The sequence below is a fragment of the Oreochromis aureus genome, linkage group 5, assembly GCF_013358895.1.
Source record: "Oreochromis aureus strain Israel breed Guangdong linkage group 5, ZZ_aureus, whole genome shotgun sequence".
In the NCBI taxonomy this organism is placed as follows: Eukaryota; Metazoa; Chordata; class Actinopteri; order Cichliformes; family Cichlidae; genus Oreochromis; species Oreochromis aureus.
The window spans coordinates 24,375,212-24,398,553 of NC_052946.1; the positions used below are offsets into that span (position 1 = coordinate 24,375,212).

Below are 23,342 nucleotides of genomic sequence, written 5' to 3' on the forward strand. Positions count from 1 at the left end.
CATTTGCCCCCTTTCAAATTTTCATTTATTTATTTTTTTTATTGCATATTTGTCACATTTGATGTTTTAGATCATAAGCTCATTTCAATATTAGACAAAGGCTTATCCAGGGCTGGGTTGTGGGGCCAGCAGCAAGCAGAGAGCCAACTCACCCAGGAGCCATCCTAGGAAGATAGCCAAACCACCTTAACTGGCTTCTTTCAATACAAAATGCTTTCCCCCCCTTTTTTATTTTAATGATGACTTTATTTATTAAGACTAAAAGACAACAATTAAAAAAAGCTATCAAAACCAATCTGGTTCTATGAGGAAAAAGTAATTGCCACCTAAACCTAATAACTGGTTGTGTCACCCTTGGCAATTAACTGTTTGCGATAAAAGGCATTGTGATTCTCATTGCTGTGGAGGAATTTGGCCCGATCTTTGCAGTATTGTTTTGGGACACATTGGAGTGTTTTCAAGCGTGAATAGTCTGTTTAAGGTCACGCCAAAGCATCTCATCTGTCCTCCCAAAAGTCTTGGGGATCTATAGGATCTTTTTTGTTCTCTCGTGACATAGATATGCTCTTGGGACTAATTTTGGTACACTGGCCACTCCTGGGAAGGTTAACCACTGTCCCAAAGCTTTAAAAAGGCTTTATAACCCTTTCCTGACTGATAGACATCAATGATTATTTTGTTGCTGTTCTAGACAGATCTTTAAAACTGCTTCCCTTTGTTAAACAAGTCTTATTTAAGTTCTGTTGTGATTCGACAGGTCTGACAGTAATCAGGGTTAGGTTAGGGTTTGTTTTTTTTAACGAAATGGGAAATGGGGGGGCAAATACTTTCTCACAGTACTGTATGCATAATATACATTTTTAAACTCAGATGTAGATATGAACACCCACTTTAAACATAAAAAGATTTCATTTAACGCATCTTTATGAATAAATTCTTTAGTTAAATATTGGTGATGTTTTTTCTTTAATAGTCGGTCAGATCAGCTGATCTCTATCGTCGTCGTCATCGTCGGTCGGACAGCAACGGCCAGCGCTAGCTAAACATAGCTAGTAGTAAAAGTTATGACAGGACATGTCAGGTTTAGTGTACCATAAGGTAAGATATTTGCCAGAATCCCGTGTACAAAGCAGCAGTGTGTTTGCAGACTCGTCTGTGGTTTATCCGGCGTGTTATTGTTTAACCTGCGTCTGTGGTCGGAAGCTAACAGTCTGTTAGCTCACCTCACCTAACTGCAGGTACCGTTAGCCGGTAGTCATTAGCCACATGTAGGTCACCGTACATCAAACGGGCGCCGTTGCAAAATATTAGACGGTGTACAATATATTGTGAAGCCGTGGGTGTGTTTTTAAGTGACTGTAGTAAGGTGTCAAGCGTTTTGAGTGACAGTTAATGCGTATAGGTTCGGCTTTTTTGTGGCCCAGTTGGTTAGCTTACGGTGAAGCTACCGTAGTGTAACGTAACGATATAAAACAGACGGCACTGTCTCACACACGAATAAAATTGAGATATTACTATTATTATTATAGTTAAGTGTTAGTGTAGGTTTTCAGCCACCTAGGTGATGGTACCCGTGAGACCTTCCAAAGGGAGGCGACTGGACTTGTTTAGGTGTGACACCTTTACCTCTCATCCAAGAGGCTTCCTTAGCTCTTATTAAAAATTGATGGAGAGTCCCGGGTATTGAACTCATGGTGGGGGTTTCCCCCTTTGGGCGCGGTTCTTTTAGAACCAAGAAGACAGATGGTTTGAGAGAGGAGTAAAGGAGGGCATCATTGAACAGAGGTGGCAGCTTACCACACCAGTTATCAATGACTTAATGAAGCCTTAAGATCCCTTTCCAGGCGCTTCAATCCCCACTCAAACTTGCTTCAGATGACCTCAGTAGGGTCAAATGATGGGTTGATTTGTTTCTGCGCCTTGGCTCATGTGATGACTCATATGATCAATAGTAGGTCCATGACACAACCATTTCTGAAGGACTTTCCACCTTTTCTTTCTTTCTTTCTTTCTTTCTTTCTTTCTTTCTGTCTTTCTGTCTTTCTTTTTATAGAACTGAAGAAGCCTCTTGAAATATCTGATACCCAAAATAAGTGTAGTTGCCTTCTCTTTCAAGCTCTCAAGACTACACTTAGATGTTTCTGAGTTTAGCTTGGCCATTTTCTGCCGACAGAGTCGTTTATGGACTAAAGTAGAGCCAGCAGTCAGTAAGCAAACCACGTCTCAACAGCTGGCAGCTGAGTAAACCGTTCACTCGGACACCAGGCAGTGAAATTTACTTATGTACTTTCACATTTCAGGTTCTGACCTTGGTAAGCAATTGAGGATCTGGCTACCAACCAGACTGAATGCTCTAATCTGAGACTAACTATGCCTTATCTCTGAGAATGGGAGGAAGTGGATCCAAAGCCAAAGGTGTCTGGCCTTTCTCAGGCAGCGGAGGCGAGTCAGGAAATGATGGGAACGAGCAGTCTCTGGCCCGGCTGAAAGGCTCTAAGAATGCAACACCATTTGTTTTTACAAGGAGAAGGTAAATAAATAATACAGTGGATATGATGTTGAAAGGACGTTTTCTATCCCACCCTTGAGTTTGAAAATAATCCATGCACACAATACTAAAACGTACATTTGCTATGCAAATTACACTCGCCCTGAGACAAAATGTAAGCCTAGTTAGCAGTTCCAAAATATTATTTAAATTACAAAAACAGCTCTTGAGGAATACTGCAAAATAATAATTTTGCTCTTGTCCTAAGTTCTTAATAAGCAAATTGCATGTCAAATATTAAAGGTCATCTTTAATGTAAATTTTTTTTGTTTTGATTTGGTTGACATATAATCACCATGTGGAAACTGTTTCTTTTGTAATTTTTTTTAAAAATAATTGTTTTGACCTTTTTCAGCTTTATTTGAGAGAGACAGTGAAGAAAGGACAGGAAAGCGGGGGCAGAAAGAGAACGGGGAAGACCGCTCTCGGCCGCTCCACACACTGAGTTAAACTGGCGCCCATTTCTTTTGTACATTTAACTTAAATAATCAAAAGTGAAATAACTATGGGCCTTGTGCGGAGTTACCCATAGTGACACATACTAGATGACCCTACGCATTCCCCGTGACTCAAGTGCTTCCCCAATGCCTCTGACTATCCTTACTGCTCCTGTATGGTTGTATCCTGTTGTCAGATAATAGCCTGTCTGAAAATATCGACTGCAGAGTGTTCAGTTTTGGATGAAGTGCAACGTTAAGCTCATACAGCAATGTGTTGTTTGAATTGTTCACATATCGGTTGTTGCAGCATGATATGTTCCGTTGTTGATTTCCTCCAATACTTTTGCCCGACACTTGTAATATAAACGAGATAAATAGACTTGTGCTAAGTGCCTTTTGTTGGGGATTGTATACCTTGAGTCGAATGTTTTGAACAATGCACAAAATCTATTTCTAGATATAAGTTGTAATGACTGCTATTATCTTTGAGTCTTTATTATGTGGTGTACCACAGACAAGAACTTGTTCCAACATTTCAGTCTGAGGTTTATTAACACTTGATGGCTCTTTTTGCTTCCCATTTGTAAATTCTCTTCGTGCTCTTTCACGTGATTTTTTTTTTTTTTTAATTTTTTTCCATAGGTGGTAGAAAGTTTTGTTGTGTCAGTGCCTGTGGTGGGCACCGGTGGTCCACGTCAGACTTTTCATTACCAAACCATGTCCGTGTTACAGAGTTAGCCCCTCATTTAGGAATGAGCTTCGAAATTTGTCTTGGCTGGTCCTTCTGGGATGTCATGGTGACTATTGCAAACCATCATCTAAGGCAGTGGAAAAAATTCTGTAGTAAAAGCAATAAACAATAGAGTATAATATGAAAATGATAAACATTTTAATATTGTCATCTGACATATTTCATCATATCACAGAGCCCTAAATCAAAGAATAGTAATTATGCACTGCAATATTTGCAACTCTATTACCGAAACCTATTTAGCATGACACAACAGTGCCATGACAAAGAGGGAGGGACATGACTGAGTCATGTGCTAACACCAGAGGTGTGTTTTCCAATCTATTTTGATTAGATTGCAGTTAAAATGACATACTCAAACCTGTTACCCATATTAGCAAAGTAGGAAAAAATAATTTGAAAGCTTCCTTTCATTCTTTTATTTATATAAAGTGGTCTGTCCACTTCCTGATTTTCTATTTTCTGTGTGTTTGACACATCTAAAAGTTTCAGATCATCAAGCAAAGTTAAATATTAGACAAAGATAACACAAGTAAGCACAAAATGCAGTTTCTAAATAAAGTTTTAATTATTAAGGGGAAAAAAATCCAAACCTGCATGGGCCTGTGTGAAAAAGTGATTACTCCCTAATTACTTGTTGGGCCACCCTTAGCAGCAATGGACTGCAATCGAGCATTTGTGATACCTGGCAACAAGTCTTTTACAGCGCTGTGGAGGAATTTTGGCCCACTCATCTTTGCCGAAATCACCCACATTGGAAAGTTTTCAAGCATGAACCACCTTTTTATGGTCATACCACAGCATCTCAATCGGATTTAGGTCACACTACTTCAAACCACTCAAACTATATTTACTTGCATCTTTTTCTGCAAAAACACTAATACTAGCAGTGATTTGCAACCCAATTAGCATGCATATAACAGAAACATGTTATAAACATAAAAAATTATTAAACAGCATTTCTGTGGTTCTTCTGTGTTGGCAGTTCTTTGTACTATGATGAGGACGGTGACCTTGCCCATGAATTCTACGAGGAGACAGTCGTGACAAAAAATGGCAGAAAGAAGTCCAAGTTGAAGAGGATCCAGAAAAATCTAATTCCACAGGTGAGCTAGGGACATGCTGTTGCGGTGACAGGGTGATATATGGTCAGTGCCATCACTCCTCTTCCTTTTTTTTTTTTTCCCCCAGGGAATTGTGAAGCTCGACCACCCGTGTATTCATGTTGATTTCCCCATCGTCCTCTGTGAGGTGTGACACGTTGCACAGTGACTGGTCTGCAATGAGGTGCAGCCGCAGGTCCTCTTTACAGAGTATTGTTCATGTCCCGAGAGCTGCAGTCAAGAACTGGCGAATGGGGCTTGCAGAGGAAAAAGGAAACTTCAAACTGTCACATGAAAAATGATATATTGAATTAAATGTTATACATTTGAATTCAACAAGTCTTTATTTTGACATTCACAGAAATAGTGACGGTACAAGTTGTGTTTCCACTACCCAGCTGATATGTATGCAGACTTGGAGAATACTTCGGATGAATTTGTGTTTCTCCTGTTGAGTTTTTTTTTTTTTTTTTTAAATTTTGCAGGGAAAAACATCTGTGACGTGAAAAGGCTTTAATTCATGCCTTCTGTGAGATGTAGACTTTGTATGTGTCTTTGTACATGTGCTAGTTTTGGGTGCATGTGTGAACTACGAATGCAAGATGTAGTTGCAGGGTGGGAATGATGAGGGATTCTTGAATTTCTTGTATATACTCATGTTCTGTATTGTCACGTCTGAGATGGTCTCAGTTATTGGCACTCAGACCTGCACTAGTGAACATAATGTACTGTAAATAACATCAGATTTCTTAGTTGAAAATACTTGAATAAATGGTTTACTGAGCAAAATCACTCAAATCTTCTTGTTTTTTTTTTTTTTTTTTTTTTTTTCATATTGGCTGACGCTTTCTGGTGCAGTTCATCTTGTTTGTTGTTACTGCACTGGGATGTTTGACCTTACAGTGCAGAATAATAAGTTAGACACCGGAAGACCATGTTCTCATTTATCATATTAGGAAGTGAAGTTTTTCCCCTTACATCTGAGTTTAAGTCCTGGATTTACACTAGTGTGCAAAAAGTCTTTAGTCACCCTTCCTTTCTTTGTATTTTGCTGGGAAAATGGGAAATCGGTGCAGCGATTTATTGGAATTTGCAGACGTAGATGGAAACACAACATATGAGGTAAAAAAACAGTTTTTCCACAGTTTTAACAAGCTTGAAAATCAAGATTTGTTACGACTACCTTTCTTCTTCCACACAGCCTGAACTTTTGCATTCAAGCTTTATTCTTCAGGAATAGTTCTCCAGGTTTTTTGAAGGACATGGAGAGTTTTGGTTTTTGGCTTCCTTTTGTTCTCTGTTGATATGATCCCACACTGCTTCATTAATGTTGAGGTTCAATTCATGGCTGAGAGTTCCACTGTGTGTTTTACTTTCCAGGTATTATGGCAGGTTATTGTCATGCTGAGGAAGGAAGCCTTTGCCAATCAAATGCTTTCCAGATTGTTTTGCATGGTGGATCAAAATCGTATGTATTCACTTCCATCAGTTTTGCGAAGATCCCCAACACAACTGGCTTAAATGAAGCAACAAATCATGACAAAGCCTCTACTGTGTCTTATAGATGAAGTTGAAAGGCCTACAGAAAAACCTGGAGAGCTGTTGCTCTAGACCAGGTGAAAAAAAAATACAGAAATGTCTGGTCCATTGGTGTAAAATATGAAGAAATGAGGCCTGACAACAATTTTTTTCACACTACTGTACAAGGAAGATTTTGTTACTTTAGTGTTCTGGTAGCCAGTCATGATTCTTACATGGCTTACATGAGTGTAATGTGGTAACTTGAGACTTGTTGGCGTCTGTGAAATAGGAAACATCTTGTTTTTCGTACCACAGTAAAAACATTGGGTTTTTTTGGTGTCTGTGGACACAGAGCCGGTCGTGCTTCTCTTTTCTAAGAAAACAAGTAAGACTAAAATGTCATGCCGTTTCTGTGAACTTTAGAAAGATAACAGCAATTTTTATTTTTAGCTGAAGAGGAAGTAAACGAGATTGAATCGATTTTATACATGTTCGCAAGAAATCCTTTAAGTTGCTAACTATTCAGAAAATATTAAGTGAAGTGCAAATTGCATTCAACCAAATGGTGACTTTTGAATATGGGGTCAGCGATCCCTGTACTTGTGAAACAGCTGTAAGCATAACCCTGGCATCTCCAGATTCTGGCTTATATTTAGATTTTCCTCGTCGCCTTCTTGAATTTCTGTCTGACCCTGCTTTGAGGCTGCCGGTGAAAATCAAACTTCTTTTTTTTCCTCCCTTAATTTTTTTCTCCCATTTTAATAAAAGAAAATCTCAACTCAAGACCTCTGCAACATAAAAGCCACATTTCCTCTAGATGGCAGCAGAAATCTACCTGCTTTAACTTTTTAAAATCGTGCATATTTACTTCTTTGTGTGGACGTCTTGATGCATTCTCAATCATCCAGGAAAGTAAATCTCCAAAAGTTGAATCTGTTCATCTGGACGTAGATGGACGTTCATCTACGTCCAGATGAACAGATTCAACTTTTGGAGATTCTTTGTGTGGAGTTTGCTTTCCCAAATAGGGGTGAAATTAAAAGCTCGGCCTCAGATTGTGACAAGTTTTGGTTGTTGTTGCCAGCTGGCGTAGTATCAACTTTTAATGGCAATGTAAACATATTTCACTGCGCTCAGATGACAAATCCCCACAATAAATGGGTAGGGCTTCCTTTGCAGGCATTCTCTGGTGTCTGTAATTGTGTGGAATGCGGTCGGAGCGTTTCGAGGCCAAAGGTCAGCCCCTTTGATGTGTTTTCTCTCCACTGGTCTTTGATGTTTCGCTTAAAGGATGAACGCTTTCCTGTAAAGCCATAAAAAATGCACTAAGTTCATGAATATGACACCAAATAGCAGCGCTCTGATCTGCGCAATGTGCTCCCTGATGTGCAGTGTGCACAAATGCAGTGTGTTTATACGGGGAAAAGTTGTCCATGGGGCTGAGGCTGAGAGAGGCACTCACTATAAATTATCAGCAGAAATAGAACTAAACCATGCTTTGAATTATGAACAGTAAAATAGATATATTGTTTACATGGGAGTCATTTAACAAACTGTAGCGCTTTAAAGTAAAACAAAGGTGCTTACTGTAGCCATTTTTGTGGTAGTTCTCACATGGATTCTGTTACATTTGACCGTGTTACAGTGAGATTATACGTAGTCATTACAAATAAGTTGAGGAAACTTAGTGGTAATCTCCTATTTTTTCTAATAAAGCCACAAAATAAGGTTATAGTTACAAATGATGTAATGTTTGCACTCCTCAGAGACTGAAGAAGTCACTTTGATGAGTGATGAAACTTTTCCCCCACTCAAAACGTTACATCCAGATCAACTTTTTGGGATATGTGCTCCTCAGTTTCAGACTTTGTTTGCATTATGAGCCTTTAAATGTGGGTTTTGTTGTATTCTTATATAAACTGGATGTTTGGATGTTACAACCATTTATAATTCCTCAGTTCAAATTCACCAAGTCAGAGGATTACCCCAAATGTATCACAATTCATAAAGTGTTTGGGACAAAAAGGGAAGATAGTAGGGTGTGTTGGCAGTTTCCCTGCCATTGTTTTAGCTTCCTGACGATCCCTGACTTCAGCTGATGTAATGTTCAGGAGGCAGAGGTCAAAGGGAAGCCGAGAGTAGACGGAAATGAAGCCATTCCTTTGTTCCTTTCCCTCCCTGTTCATTCACACGGGTCTGTCCGTGGTCCACTTTTTCCTTACTCTGCAGAGCCCTAGAGAGAAGCAGATGACATGGTGAGGTGAGTCAGCAAAGCTCAAAAGCAAAACAAGCGAAATGGATTTTGGCACAGGAAACCAGCGAATTTCCAGGCTCCCCCACCTCTTCCTAGTCATGTGCTCAGGGATCTTTCAGTTCACATGTATCTCCTGGGGAAAACGTTACCTTTTCCAGGAATGCCGTGTTTCAGATCTCACTCATGGAGTACAGACGTAAGCAAAAGTTGCACCAGTGATTAGAAAATCACCTTCAAGTACAGCGCACATTTGGATTCCCCAATCTTTCCAAATCATTCCATGTTGTTAAATTTAGTTAATTACATGTCCGTACATGGCCTCTACTATCTCTTCTCCACTGCCATATCTACTGTACTTGGCAACATGACAGTATGTGGTACTTGGTTCCTCCGCTAAGCCCTCGCCAGTGGCTGTCATCACATGCTCCAGGCAGCAGTGAAATCTGTGTGCCAGATGCCTCTTGCCCGCTTTCTGAAGTGTGTTCAAGACATTCAAGTCTGCATAAGTGGAAGGAAACTTTAAAATACCTAAGTTCCAGCAACCAAAAGACTTGAGGTATTAATTTTACACTAGTCAAATAAAAAGAAGCTTTGAAAAATACACCAGTGGCAAATTAAAAAAATATATTCATCAGACCAGTGAGGTATATATCTCAAAGGTAAATGTTATACTTTAAAACTGAACTACATATGAAAGATGATGCACTGTGTAGCCTAAACAACCAAACTGTAAATTTATTAAAACATACTGTTGACATAAAAAAAAAATCAAGTTTTCAGGAGAGTCTGTGCAGTCCAGTAAAAGATTAAGTAAGGCTAAGTAGCAGCCATGTGCTGCTAATCAAATGCACTTGAATAACTGATTATCAGCAAGCATGAGAACCTCTATAAAAGCAGAAACTTGGACAGTTTGCTGCCACAGTTGTCCTAGGATCAGATCCCTCAGCAAATTCAATCTATGGGTCAGACTGTGCAATCTTCAGAGAAATTACAAAAGACTTCTAGATTACATCTTAGACTCTGCAGGCCTCAGTTAGCATGCTACATGTTAAGGTTTATGGCACTACAATTAGAAAAAGACTGAACAAGTATGGCTTGTTTGGAAGGGTTCAAATCACAAGACTTGGTCATGCTGTGTCCTTTGTGCATATGAGATCAAAGTGAAGTCTGGCCATAATGCAGAGTGCTGTTGACAAAAACCAAAGCATGCCAGCATGTCACCACAGCATTTTAAAGAGGAGAGATTATTTGGAAGAACCAAACATGATTTATTGAGTCCACCATGAACTACTCTGTATACCAAAGTACTCTAGATTCAAATGTGAGACCATCTGTCCAACAGCTAAAATTTGGCTGAAACTGGGTCATGCAACAGGATGATGATCCCACGCACAGCAGGAACTCTACCAGAATGCCTGAAAAAGAAAAGAATCAAGGTGTTGCAATAGTCAAAACCCAGCTGTCTGTCTGCCTGAAATGCTGTGGCTGGACCTCAAGAGAGCTGTGCAAAAATGAATGCCTGGAAACATCAACAAACTGAAGGAGCATTGTAGAGCAGAGTGGGTCAAAGTTCCTCCACGGAGATGAGAGAGACTGATAAAGTCAAACAGAAAACAACCACTTCAAGTCACTGCTGCTACAGGTGGCTCTAAAGGGTACTGGATTATTTGGTGTACTTACCACATTTCCAGTCTTACTGAGCGTTCAGAGAGATTTAGATATATCATTGTATCATTCTCTTGGTAGATTTTACTCTGTACAGTATAGAGCAGTTGTGACTGGGGTGTTTCTACAGCATTACCACTTTAAACAAAAGATTTTAATACTTCAATAATAATAATAATAAAAAACCCTGGATGCTATATCTGCTCTTTTGTTTAAGCTATTTAAGTGATCTCTTACATAAACACAATGAATAACTGAATGTAGGATGTTTTACGATGGAACAAGTCTCACAAAAAGAAAAGTCAACACTAAAGGTCAGCAGGTATGAGTCAAAGGGGCTTTCCTGACCCTGGTTTTAGCTCTGAGGTCTGTTTTTAGATTCGTGGGACATGTAAAGGCTATGAAGAAAATACTATATCATTCGAATTGGTACTTTACCAACAAGTATCTTTCCATGCTGGAACAATGTTGGTCTACACTTTTGTTATTGTTGTCAAGTTCACCTACTGAGCACATCTGCTCAGATAACATCCATACTGTGGGTTGGCGCAGGGGTCCTATTGGTAACCTATAACTGAGAATGTTTTCTGAGCGTTATTTATGATAGAAATTAGGTTTGTTGTGTTACAGACAGTAACACAACACACAATAATATACAATTTTAGGCCTTTTAAGGTGGAAAATGCACTAAAAAAACTAAATAAAAAAACGGTCTCCATCAGATTTTTCAATATCCTTAACACGATTGTCATGCAGCTGAAAGGTGAGTTGTAAGCACGGTCTTATATTTAGAGATGTGGTACAGTGCCCTGCTGTGACCTTTTGTAGATCTTGCCATCCCTGGTTACAGTGTATCTGTTTCACGGAGCGTGGAGGCGAACTTTCTGGGAGCGACCCATTCAGGCGCTGAGCCGGTAATCAGGGGGAAGCCTTGAGAAAAAAAAACAAAACCGGACGCAATCAAAGCACGTCTCACTAAGCTGATACGCGAAGCAGTTTGAAGTAGTGAAGTGAAGAAACGAATTAGAGCCGCTGACAGATTTTGTTTGTTTGTTTTTAAGGATGTCCGTTTCCTTTCTCCGGCCCCCCCTTTTCCCTCAGACCGAATGGAACATCTCATCCCGAGAGTGGTTTGGCACTCGGGACTGAACGAGTTGCAACTGACAACATCGCAGGGGGTAAGTTGACTTCTGTGAGTTTTACATACCGCAAGGAGCCGGAGAGCCGAGGTTATAAGACACAGCACAGCTGTATGTGCTGCTGTAAAGTTACCCCGTCGTCCTTTTCTTTATACTGAATTTTTTTCCTATTTGTTTTGAAAGCAACGCCAAAACGCGGAGTGAAGTTGTAGGCTTCTGTCTTTGGGGGAATGCTTCCCCAGCCTGCCAGTAAAGGTAAGTGTATCCATCTGTAGGGAAGCTGAAGTTGATTAACTTTACCTTTTTATTATTGCTAATAAAAGAGCTGCAAACTGTAATTAAATTGAAGGCAATTTATGTTAACAGCTTGCTAGAGGTAGAATCCAGTTTAGAGAACTATGAAAAGATGCTTTTTGGGGGGGGATGAAAGTTGTATTATTATTTTTCTTTTACTTTCTTTTATTTCTTTTCTTATTTTTAAGAAAACATTAATAGTCTGCAGACATTTATGTAAATTAATCTGCAGTGGCAATGTCACAAAAGAGAAGCTTTTGTTTTATGTCCATGTAATTATAAAGTTGGTTTTAAATAAATAAAATGAAAAATGTTTAAGAGAAAACACCTTATTAAATGTGCATTCAGGAAACTAAAATGTCATTCCCTCTTGTGGATTGTAGAGCAGAGTGTGGCAGTCCTTTTTGTCCATCCACATCTGAAGACATGTTGCACGGGACTTTGTTAGCTTGGAAAGCTCTGCTGCTGATTGTCCCACTGTGGGACTGCCTCTTTGCTCTGGGACTGAAGCCCACGAGATGGCCACTGTATTCCCGAAAGCCTCTGCTCCTTGCTTGGAACGCCCCGACTGAAGATTGTGCCCCGCGGCATAAAATTCGTTTCCAGCTGGACCAGTTCCAGATTGTGGCTACACCCAATGAGGGCTTTGTCAATCAGAATCTGACCATCTTCTACAAGGAGCGCTTGGGCTTGTACCCCTATTTTGAACAAGATGAAACACCGGTGAATGGGGGACTTCCGCAGGTGGCCAGTCGCACACGGCACCTGGAGAAAATGCCAGAAGATGTTAAGAAGTACATACGTTCAGAATGGGCCACGGGTTTAGCTGTTATTGACTGGGAGGATTGGCGTCCCCTCTGGATACGTAACTGGGAACCCAAACATATTTACCGCAGACATTCTGAGGAGTTGGTGCGCCAGAAGAACCCAACCTGGACTTCTGATCGGGTGAAAAGAGTGGCCCAGCAGGAGTTTGAGATGTCTGCCAGGCTGTTCATGTTAGACACACTGAAGCAAGCTAAGAACCTGAGGCCCAACCAGCTGTGGGGTTTCTACCTGTTTCCTGACTGCTACAACCACAACTACATGCACACTCTGGAGAGCTACACGGGACGCTGTCCTGATGTGGAGGAGTCTCGCAATGACCAGCTGAAATGGTTGTGGACTGAGAGCACAGCCCTCTTCCCTTCCATCTATATGAGCAGCTTGCTGCGCTCATCAGCCTCCGGACGCCAGTTTGTGCGGAACCGCGTGAAAGAGGGGATGCGTTTGGCCTCATCGGGCGATGGCTTGGCACGTCCTGTCTTTGTGTACACGCGGCCCACATACATGAACTCCCTGGAGCAGCTGACCGAGGTGACAGTCTAACTTTGGAAACGGTGCCAGTGTTGAATTTGGTTCCTCTTCCTGGAACTTTTTTCCTGCTTTTTCCTTTAAGACACTAATGAAGTTTTGAGCCAGCCATGTTACTGACTATATTCCGAAACATTTCTTCTAACTTTTTCCTGCTAATTCTTAATAAAAGCCTGACATATAGAACTGTCACTGAGCACTAATGTTAATGCATGCTGCACAGATTCATCTCTTATCTGCTGCCACAGTCCCTTCCTGTCCTGCTGGCAGTCAGACACCCCAATACCTTTCATTTGTGCAGAGTAGGCAGGATGGGTGTTGGTCAAGTTAAAAGTCACTCTAAACACCCTTATAGACCAGTTGCTTATGGGAGAATGAGAACAGAAGAGTGGGCACTCTACTTCACATACAGTAGCCTATGACCCTCTGACACTTACTTAGCTGACTGTTTTCCTTTTGTTTGACCTGTAATCTTTTGCAGACTGACCTTGTGTCCACGATCGGGGAGAGTGTGGCCCTGGGAGCAGCTGGAATAATCATGTGGGGAGATATTGCTTATGCACACAACAAAGTAAGCATGCACACATCAATTGCGAAACGAACACATCAATCCATCAGATACGGTGTATGCATTTTTTGGAACAGATGTTATCATCTTAACTTTTCAGCTGCTCTTCTTGCCTGTGACATGCGAAGGCGTTTGATACTAGGAGATATTTCTCAAAGTTCAGGGTTTACAGTTAATGACTTAAGCCACATGATCAGATACACAGGCGCTGATTGTCGCTTCGATTCCATTTTGGGCCATTAAATCCAAAATCTTGAAATCAGCAATCATTAAAAAAGGGATGTTTTGCAACTGCAGCAGTTGACTTGATTATTTATTTTTTTCAAAGTTTAGTTTTCAAATGTATTGGGCAAGGATATGACAGTTAAGTAACTTGCATAAGCCAGATTGTTCACATCATGTCACATTATAACAATAGACACGCAAAACTAGACTTTTGTAATGATTTGAAGTGCAAAAGGTCCAAGCATAAAGAGACTTCAACAAGAAAATTTATTTTCTGCGCAGGGAGCTAACAGAACTTTTTCTGTCATTTTAGATGTTTATTTCTTTCAATTTAAGCCCAAACAGCATTTCTTTATTATGCAAAAAAATCTTAGATGTTTGTTGGAAAAACACTTGTTTTCCTTATATTCAGATATCTCAGGGATTAAATGTGTAGGTAAAGTTCTTTACACACCAATATAAAGAGGAGCTTCATTGGTCCGGTCCACTTAAGATCAAAGTGGACTGTTCATGGCCCACAATGTAAAATCATTTTGACATCCCTGGATTAGAGTGACTGTTAATCTAGCAGTCCCCAGCACCACAGGATGAGAGCATGGGTAGGATCAGTAGGAATGTAACTGAGTACATTTACTCAGGTACTGAGTATTTGAGTACTAATAGTACTAAGTATTTCCACACAGCTTCCTGCTTTTACTCCATTATGCTTAACCAGCTTGGATAAATGATCTCTTTCACGTCTCCAAGGTATAAAAATGCTGATCCCAGACTATTGATGCGTTCTAGCAAACAGGCTCAGATAACTCCTATTTTATACTCTTTACATTGGCTCCCAATAGATTTAGGATTCTGGCATTTACATACAAGCACTTTAGTTATCCCAGCTGCTCGCTGTCTTCATTCACAAGCTCAGAATCTGTTAGTTGTTCCGCGTGTGTGACTAAAGACCAGGTAGAAGAGAGCCGTTCACTCTGTGGCACTACATTTATAATTATTATTGTTATTACTCTTTTATTTTTTGTAAAATACACATTTTTATGGGCTATTATGACACTTAATTTTCGTATTTATTTTACTCTTTGTTTTGTACGGCGCTTTGTGACATCTGTCTGTGAAATACGCTTCATAAATAAACTTGTGCACACAACGAAGTAAGCATGCACACAACGATTGTGAAATTAAACACATCACTTGGATACGTCGCATTTATTTTTAACCACAGATGTTATCATCTAAACTTTCGAGAGCATGCTGATTAACAAACAGCCTTTACTCACTTACTTACAAAGTGTATTTATAGCAATTTGTACTCCATACCATGAATTCCAGAGTTTTAGTTACTTCATATTTTTCAGATTAATCACGCAATACATGAAGATTTGATGTATCCACTTATTTCTTCCCTTAGACCACCTGCTCTGATCTGGATAAATATCTGCGGGGCACACTGAATCAGTATCTCCTCAATGTCTCCACGGCAGCAGAGCTATGCAGCCAGACTCTTTGCGGCTCTCACGGCCGATGCCTGCGCAGAAACCCAAACAGTGACGTTTACTTGCATTTGAATCCCCTCACCCACGGCATCGTCGAGAAGAACGGCAAGCTGACGGTCACCGGTGAGCTCGGCAAAGCGGGCGGGTTAAGTTTTGAAGCGGACTTTCATTGTCAGTGCTACAGCGGGTATCAGGGGGAGCTCTGTGATCAAACAGACCCGCTACACCAAAAAGGGACGGCGACTCGAGCCACAGTATCGCCTCTGCAGTGTTTGATCTTACTGATTGTCTGCCTGCTCATGTGGTAATACCCATTATGTAACTGTAAAAGTCTAAAAGAAGAGCACAAGAGGAGAGGTGAAGGGAAGATAGGTGTGTGTGGTTTTTTTCTGTTGCTGTATATTGTAAGAACCGCTGTGGAAATTCCAAAGTAGTGTTTGTTTCTAACTTTTAATCATTTAAAAAAAGAAAAAAAACTTGCTGGAAATGACCCTGTTTACATTGTCCTCTCACTCACCGCTTGCCAAGTTGTCCATGCTTCTCGGAGAGAGGATGCTTCTGTGGTAAATGCTGCGAATGAGTAAATGTATGTGGTGAAAGTGGAAAACGATTCACTTAAATCTGATAACAGCACAATATATTTGAAGTGCCTAATTTCTTTTAAATTTTCTTTAAACAGGGCCTCTTTCTGACATCTGATGTGTTTATAGAGGCAATCACAGTGTTGGTATTTATTTGAATGTATTTTTTTATACGATTTTATTGTCCAAAACATGACTACTACTTTTTTAAAAGGGTGACACATCTCCACTCTACGAGCCTCATGTTTCAGCGGCCGTTTGACTCCAGAAGCACAGTGTTTCTCATATTGATGTCTCTTATACAAAAATGGCATTTGTCAGTGTAAATAAACTTCTTTGTTGAGGTTGTTGTGTTTTAATTTAAGGCGGAAGGCTGCCTAAGCGACAGTGGGCGAGGGGCCATGGTCACAACAGACACAGGAGAGAGAACTCGGGTGTATTAGTGGTTTATGGGGAGGTGCAGGTTTTGTGTAGGCGGTTTAGTGAGAAAGTTTGTGCGGAAAAGCCATTCAGGCTCAGACAAATATAGCTTCTCCAATCAACCTAGGATGAATGTGTGGACTGTGGGAGGAAATTGGAAAGCTCCAGCCAACGTGCAAGTTCAAACCCAGAACCTTCCGGTTGTGAGGCCATGGTGCTAACCGCTGTGCCAGCCAGTTTTGGATAAATAAACTGCTTTGTCGTGGTTTGTCTGTAGTTTTAGTAAAGTAAGTGTGACAGGTTTTTTTTGGTAACTATATAAGGAGACAATATAGTTGAGATATGGTTTTGGGGGTTAATACAGGTATGATTTTATTGTCAGCAGTTGAGAGTGAAGCCTCGGGAGTCCGAGCCAGCTAGTTCTCAGGGAGGGACTCATTTTGCCAGCAGCAGCCTCATACCCCCTTCCCCATGTAATTGTAGGTTTTTGTTAACCACTGGTTATTTTTATATGCTTTTAAGAGTTGAGCAAAGCACATATTTAAATTGCAAGGTGGAAGAGTTCATTATGGCTTCACTTGGTGGTTTTTCAGAAAACGTCAAGCTTTCCAAAGTCCCCCAATAAACTGTTGATTGTTATATTTACATTTTTTTTTAATTCAAACAATCTGAAAACTTTTCAAGCTTGTACAGTATGATGGAAGTGCTAGCTTGCCTATGACTTTAAATCTGTCTTCTCCATAAAATGATTTGCATGTCTCTTGTTATTGGTTGTTGGAGCTCCTGTGGACACTTCTGATTGGTTCAGCTTTTGTTGCTTCCCCTTTTCCTGAACATGTCTTTCAGATCATGAGACTTGTGGTTATTTCACAAGGCCACAAGCTCCAATCCCTCTCTACTTATAAAGTCGGTAAGCTTGCTTTTAGTTAATTTCACACATTATTTTACACTAGAGCCTATTATTTTTAGCCAGGTTAACAGCATCACACAACATCTGTAATGATCAGGAAAATTATGGAGTTTTAAAAGTATTAAAACAGTATTAAAGAAACAAGTATATAAGTGGTATATAGAAACAAGTCAAAATTCCTGGCTCTTAAATAGTAAAAACTCTTTAAACTCGTATTGATTTGATTTGTCTTATAACTGAAAAAGCTTGTTTAAACAAAGAGCAACATTTTGCAATATGCTCTTAAAATGTAATAATACTGCTGGGTAGCACAATAAACACTGTGTTTCCTTCCTGCCAGGAATGAGGTCCTTCAAGCCCGCGGTGCTGCTGCACTTAATTCTGATCAGCCTCGTCTCAGGGCTGCACTATCCAAATTCACCTTTTTCCAAAGTGCCTTTCCTGACTGTGTGGAACGCCCCAAGTGCCAACTGCCTCTCTCAGTATGGCGTTGACCTTGACCTGGGGATGTTTAACATTGTCCAAAACCAGAATCAAACCTTTATGGGTCAGAACATAACCATCTTTTATGCTGAGAAGCTTGGTCTGTATCCAAGGTATTCCCCCCAGGGAGAGGCTATTAATGGCGGGGTTCCACAAAACAGCAGCCTTGACAAACATCTCAAAGTTGCCAGGGAGAATGTAAACACCTATATCCCTGACAGGGGTTTCCCAGGCCTGGGTGTGGTGGATTGGGAAAGTTGGAGACCTGAATGGGAGAGAAACTGGGACACTAAGAAGATATACCAGGAGGGGTCAAAAGCGCTAGTGAGGTCTAAGCATCCAGACTGGAGCCCCAAACAAGTAGATGACGCAGCACGTGTGGAGTTTAACAAAGCTGCGAGGAATTTCATGGAGGAAACTCTGAAATTGGGGCAGGCAGCAAGACCAGATGGTTTGTGGGGCTTTTATGGTTTTCCAAACTGCTACAACTACTACACCAACAAAAGCACAGGCTACACAGGGGAGTGTCCACCTGTGGAGTTAAAGAGAAATGACAGGCTTCTCTGGCTGTGGAGCACCTCCTCTGCTCTGTATCCCGACATCTATCTCAGCATCCAGATGCAAAGTCTCAGCAGAGAAGTGCTCCTCTACTGCCACCACCGCATCCTGGAGGCAATGAGAGCAGCGGATCAGGTGACTCCGTTTGCGCCACCCGTGTACGCCTATGCTCGCATCGTCTACACATACACGCTGGAATTTCTCTCTCAGGCAAGAATCAGACGTTTCAACTCAAACATTCTGTGACTGTCTTGACTGGGGCTGCGTGTTTGTTCACCTCTCAGTTTCTGTCTAACAGGAGCACCTGGTCTACACTGTCGGAGAGAGTGCCGCTTTAGGCTCTGCCGGTGTAGTTCTTTGGGGCGACCACGCTCTTTCCAAAACTCAGGTACAATAACTGACTTGTCCTTTTGATGTAATTGGCTGTAATAGTGAAAGTGAGGATGTTACATTCCTCTCTGACACCTATAAGGGTCTTTGTTTAATAAGCTACACTTTTTAAAAGTGTAGAAAGTTACACACAGGAAACTGTATTGCACAAAAATGATTGAAATGAAAAAAAAAAACTTACTTTAAAACTTCCTTATTGTATATTCAGGCTCTTTAGTTTTAAGTTCTGTTTGGAATCACTCTGTTGTATATTTCATTTGTTACCTCTCAGCTACAAGGCCTCTCAATCCTGCTGAACACACACAGTACTGTTTTTCAATCCTAAGGATTTAAGTTTCAGGACATATTAAAAATCATCCAGCTCTTAGCAGGTCTTAAAGTAAATACAACCTCAGATCCACAACAAGATATGATATATTGCACCGTGTTGTTATTTATTTAACAAAAATGAATCCAAAATGCAGAAGCAGTGTGTGGAAAAATACAACGTATCCTTACTGCTTCCATAGGAATTGAAAGGGAGAAACTTGATTACACTTGATCAGCTGATCATCAGTAAACGTGAGCACCTGTGTGAAAGAAGAGGTTTTAATGGTCTGAAGCAAGACCCAGAGGTCAGACTGTGCAATGCTGATGAGAGAAGTTGCAATAAAACCCCCGAGCTTCCTTTCAGACTTCACAGGCCTTAGTTATCTTATTAAATGTTCAAGTTCATGACAGTGCAATTAGAAAAAGACTGAACAAGTATGGTTTGTTTGGAATTGTTGCCAGGAGAACCTGTTCTCTCTCAAAAAGAACATGGCGACACAGCTTTGTTTCGCAAAGTTGTATCTGAAGAAAGCACAAGATTTCTGGACCATCCTTGACAGATTTTTAAAACCACACACTGCATATCAGCACAAATACCTCACACCAGCTGTCAGGCACAGTGGTGGAGGGATGATTCGACACCTTGCAGCCACTGAGTCGACCACGAACCCCTCTCCATACCAAAATATTCTAGCGTCTAAAACTCGGCTGAAACTGGGTCATGCAACAGGGCAATGATTCCCAGCAAGGCAGCAGATCTCCAACAGAGTGGCTGAAAAAGAAGAGAAGGAAGGTGTTGCAATGAGAATTAAGAGAGCTGTAAACAAGTGGCCGCAAACCACATTGAACTGAAGCAACATTGTAAAGAAGAATGGGCCAAAATTCCTCCAGAACCATGTGAGAGACTGCTTAAGTCATACAGAAAGCTATTTCTTCAAGCTACTGCTGTTAGAAGTCATTCTACAAGCTGCTGAATCGTGGGGTGCCCTTAGCTTTTCACACGTGTCTTCTGCATTTCGCTTTAGTTTTTGTTAAATAAACAACATAGTGCAATATGTCACATGTTGTTTTTCATCCAAGGTTATAGTTACGTGATTTTAAGACCTGCTAATGTCTAGATAATGCTTTTATCCTATCCTGATATTTAGAAACCTCAGAAATGTCAGAGGGCGTACTTTCTTTTTTAACATGACTGTACATCCCATCACAAATGTGTGGTTTCATTTTGTAAAATGAGCTCTGTGCACAGCTGGACACTGATATTTGGCAAACATTACTCAGATGGGAGTAAATGAAGCATTTACTGGAGATTTTTTTCAGCTGCAGATTAAAGTGGTTTAAACAACAGGACTTTGGTATATGGGACTGAGTCAAAAGAAGCCAGAGTGCTTGTTTATGTGTTCATGAGCATCACCGGGTAAAAAACAAGGTGGCGCATTGTGTTTTTAATAGTTTACTGATGATGACGCTAGAGTGGCGCTTTTCTCAGCACCTTTTGCTTTGACCTCTGGTAATATCTGTAACAGTCTTAATGCATTTTTTTCATGCTGAATGAAACAGGACATGTTACCTGCTCCTAAATACATCTTTGTTCTTTTTGTAATAGCTTTACACTAAATAACATATTTATACTGTTACCTGAGCATGCATATAGCTTAAAGATTCTGTTTTATAAAGTGACATTAAAGCTTTTATTGGGCATTCCTGCGCACATCCCTGGTTTATCATATCATGTTTCTTTCCTGCTTTCAGGCTACCTGTGCTGCCGTCAAGTCCTACATCGATAACACTCTGGGTCCTTACCTGGTAAACGTGACATCAGCGGCTACGCTTTGCAGTCAGATCATGTGTTCCTCTCATGGACGGTGTCAGAGGAAGGATCCGCAGTCGAAGGCCTACCTCCATCTTGACCCTGCCTCGTGGAAAGTGGTGTCCAAGAGGAAACCAAATGGATGGAGGAAATACAAAGTTTTAGGACGTTTGCAGCCACATCATGTAAAGCTAATGGAGTCTGAGTTTCAGTGCAGATGTTACGCTGGGTGGAGGGGTCAGAGCTGCTCTGAGCCTGTTCAGCTATAAGACTTAGGTAAGCAAGTGAGAGCATTGTTTAAATAAGTGGCAGTAAAATTTGAGGAATTGAAAACTCAAAGAGTGCATGCGCTCTCCTGTTAAGGGAAATTCTTTAAGCAGTGTCATGGTTTTTGGCTTTTTTGTTTTAGCCTTTTTCTTTTTTCAAACTTGTAAATGCAGCAGCTTTGCACTTTTGAAACTAGTAGCTAATTAATGGCTTCTTAGCAGTGAATGTATCAAGATACACTAAGACACTTTATTAGGTACACCTGGCTGGACCCTCTTTTGCCCTAATTCTTTGTGGCATAGATTCAACAAAGTGCAGGAAACATTCCTCAGACATTTTGGTCCACACTGACATGATAATATCATGCCGTTGCTGCAGATTTGTCAGCTGCACATGGTGCAAGCCTCTGATGTCACCACATCCTAATGGTGCTCTTTTGGATTGAGATCTGGTGACTGTGGAGGCCGTTTGAGTGCACTGTCATGTTTGAAAAACTAATTTGAGATGATCTGAGCTTTGGGATATAAAAGCATCTATCAGAATATGAATACACTGTTGTCATAAAGGGATAGCTACGTTCAGCAACAATACTCAGGTAGGCTACGGTGCCCAAAATGTGCTAAGAGAAAATCCCCCACACCATTATATCTTCACCACCAGCATGAGCCGTTCATACAAGGCAGGATGGATCCACGTTTACATGTTGTTTACACCGAATTCTGACTGTACCATCCCAGTTTCAGGGCAGAAACTGAGCCTTGGCAGACCAGGCAAAACTTTTATGATCTTCTATTGTCCAACTTTGGTGAGCTCATTCGAATGGTACCCTTAGTTTCTTGTTCTTAGCTGAGAGGAGTAGCACCCGGTGTGGTCTTCTGCTGCTGCTTCTGTTTCAAGATTTGACGCGTCATGTGTTCAGAGATGTTCTTCTGCATACCTTGTGGTAATGAGTTGACCTCTGACCTCCAGTATCAACAAGACATTTTCCCCCAGAGTAACTGCTGCTCACAGGATATTTCCTCTTTTTCAGATCATTCTCCGCAAACTTTAGAGATAATTGTGTGGGAAAATCCCAGAAGATCAGCAGTTTCTGAAACGCTCAGGCTAACCTATCTGGCACCAACAACCATAACATGTTCAAAGTCACATAAAATCACCTTTCTTCCACATTCCGATGCTCAGTTTGAGCAGCAGGTCGTCTTGACCGTGTCTGCATTCCTAACGAGGCATTATCCCATGCATCAATAAGCTGTTAGACAGATGTACCTAATAAAATGTCCAGTGATTGTATATTATCATTTGAGTGACAGAAATCAGCTTTAAACTTTTATGCGACTACAGTTTTTACAGAGGGTTTCCTCTACTGCAGTATTTTGTTTTATTACTTTGAACTTTTCTTACTTTGTCCATAATAATGTTGGGCACAGAGTTTGAATTCAGTGCTCACTTTCTGTTCTTTAATGGTATTTTAAGGTGTGTTACTACGGGTAAAAAAAATCTCAGCTTATCAGTGAAGGAGCTCTGGTGTCCAGCAGCTGAACAATGCAGTATTTGTATACTCAGAGACATTCTGATTTCATTTAGGGAAAAGGTTTGATTGCAACTCCGTCCTGTATTTATGTGAAACAAAGAAGCACATACAAGAAGCACTGTCAAGACTGAGCAATGGTTTAAAGTTGAAATATTTAAATACAGTATTAAGAGTTCTTTGTGGGTAAAAACAATTACAAATTAGTGCTCAGAAAACACTATTATAATGTCTTTAAACATTTGTGCAAGGACCAATTAATGTTAATTGTCACTGCGTGAAACCTGCGGGTGTTCTCCTGGATTTTAAATGTTAGAACTGGATGATCATGGCTGCTGTAGCACCATCTCTCTTTTCCTTGATAATTTATTTCCATAATAAATTCATATATATTTGATACTTTACATCAGCGTCTCTTGAAATATCATTTCTGCACGTTAAACCTGATCTCACCAGCATTCCCAATGTCGGTGGAACTACTACATGTTGAGAGTGCATGGTACCAGACCATGGACCTGCTCATCTAAATAGTCAAAAGAAGGAGCGTTTTAGTCCTACTCAGACAGCTGCAGGGCAGGGGTGCGGCTGCAAGAATGCAATAAAATACAAGTTGAAGCAGCTCATCGCAGTTTTCTACCAAGAATATGAGATCAGAGACTGTTCACTCGTAGACATGCGAGTCTGCATGTTGAGTATAGAACACATCAACATTAATAATGTTACAAAGAACAT

General features: G+C 40.5%; 3 protein-coding genes across 7 annotated transcripts; all 3 read left to right on the plus strand.

Moving 5' to 3' along the window:
• Positions 1-94: 94 nt before the first annotated feature.
• On the plus strand, positions 95-5,635 carry tusc2a (tumor suppressor 2, mitochondrial calcium regulator a). 2 transcript variants are annotated; one of them, XM_031757614.2, is made up of 4 exons: positions 95-1,238; positions 2,301-2,530; positions 4,725-4,845; positions 4,931-5,635. In XM_031757614.2, the coding sequence occupies exons 2-4, from the start codon at positions 2,388-2,390 to the stop codon at positions 4,994-4,996; spliced, it is 330 nt and encodes a 109-aa protein (XP_031613474.1). In that variant the 5' UTR covers positions 95-1,238; positions 2,301-2,387; the 3' UTR covers positions 4,997-5,635. The 2 variants fall into 2 exon arrangements, with proteins under 2 accessions (XP_031613474.1, XP_031613473.1); XM_031757613.2 differs by having other exon boundaries at positions 95-1,098.
• A 5,653-nt stretch (positions 5,636-11,288) lies between these two features.
• Positions 11,289-16,290, plus strand: hyal2a (hyaluronidase 2a). 3 transcript variants are annotated; one of them, XM_031757661.2, is made up of 5 exons: positions 11,289-11,460; positions 11,605-11,676; positions 12,099-13,071; positions 13,550-13,639; positions 15,270-16,290. In XM_031757661.2, exons 3-5 carry the CDS (start codon positions 12,142-12,144, stop codon positions 15,660-15,662), a joined length of 1,413 nt encoding a protein of 470 aa, XP_031613521.1. In that variant the 5' UTR covers positions 11,289-11,460; positions 11,605-11,676; positions 12,099-12,141; the 3' UTR covers positions 15,663-16,290. The 3 variants fall into 3 exon arrangements, with proteins under 3 accessions (XP_031613521.1, XP_039468366.1, XP_039468365.1); XM_039612432.1 differs by having other exon boundaries at positions 11,416-11,474; XM_039612431.1 differs by lacking the exon at positions 11,289-11,460 and having other exon boundaries at positions 11,482-11,676.
• A 70-nt stretch (positions 16,291-16,360) lies between these two features.
• Positions 16,361-23,014, plus strand: hyal1 (hyaluronidase 1). Of its 2 annotated transcripts, none has more exons than XM_031757641.2 (4): positions 16,361-17,265; positions 17,606-18,516; positions 18,605-18,694; positions 20,758-23,014. In XM_031757641.2, the coding sequence occupies exons 1-4, from the start codon at positions 17,205-17,207 to the stop codon at positions 21,082-21,084; spliced, it is 1,389 nt and encodes a 462-aa protein (XP_031613501.2). In that variant the 5' UTR covers positions 16,361-17,204; the 3' UTR covers positions 21,085-23,014. The 2 variants fall into 2 exon arrangements, with proteins under 2 accessions (XP_031613501.2, XP_031613502.1); XM_031757642.2 differs by having other exon boundaries at positions 17,207-17,261.
• The last annotated feature ends 328 nt before the right edge of the window (positions 23,015-23,342 follow it).

What these genes read in the sequence shown, in the direction of transcription:
- tusc2a (XM_031757614.2), top strand. Translation starts at nt 2,388, where the DNA reads ATGGGAGGAAGTGGATCCAAAGCCAAAGGTGTCTGGCCTTTCTCAGGC. An exon ending in TTTGTTTTTACAAGGAGAAG is followed by an intron (nt 2,531 to 4,724) that starts GTAAATAAATAA and finishes CTGTGTTGGCAG; the next exon opens with TTCTTTGTACTATGATGAGG. An exon ending in AGAAAAATCTAATTCCACAG is followed by an intron (nt 4,846 to 4,930) that starts GTGAGCTAGGGA and finishes TTTTTCCCCCAG; the next exon opens with GGAATTGTGAAGCTCGACCA.
- hyal2a (XM_031757661.2), top strand. Translation starts at nt 12,142, where the DNA reads ATGTTGCACGGGACTTTGTTAGCTTGGAAAGCTCTGCTGCTGATTGTC. An exon ending in CCCTGGAGCAGCTGACCGAG is followed by an intron (nt 13,072 to 13,549) that starts GTGACAGTCTAA and finishes AATCTTTTGCAG; the next exon opens with ACTGACCTTGTGTCCACGAT. An exon ending in TTGCTTATGCACACAACAAA is followed by an intron (nt 13,640 to 15,269) that starts GTAAGCATGCAC and finishes TTCTTCCCTTAG; the next exon opens with ACCACCTGCTCTGATCTGGA.
- hyal1 (XM_031757641.2), top strand. Translation starts at nt 17,205, where the DNA reads ATGAGACTTGTGGTTATTTCACAAGGCCACAAGCTCCAATCCCTCTCT. An exon ending in CCTCTCTACTTATAAAGTCG is followed by an intron (nt 17,266 to 17,605) that starts GTAAGCTTGCTT and finishes CCTTCCTGCCAG; the next exon opens with GAATGAGGTCCTTCAAGCCC. An exon ending in ACGCTCTTTCCAAAACTCAG is followed by an intron (nt 18,695 to 20,757) that starts GTACAATAACTG and finishes TCCTGCTTTCAG; the next exon opens with GCTACCTGTGCTGCCGTCAA.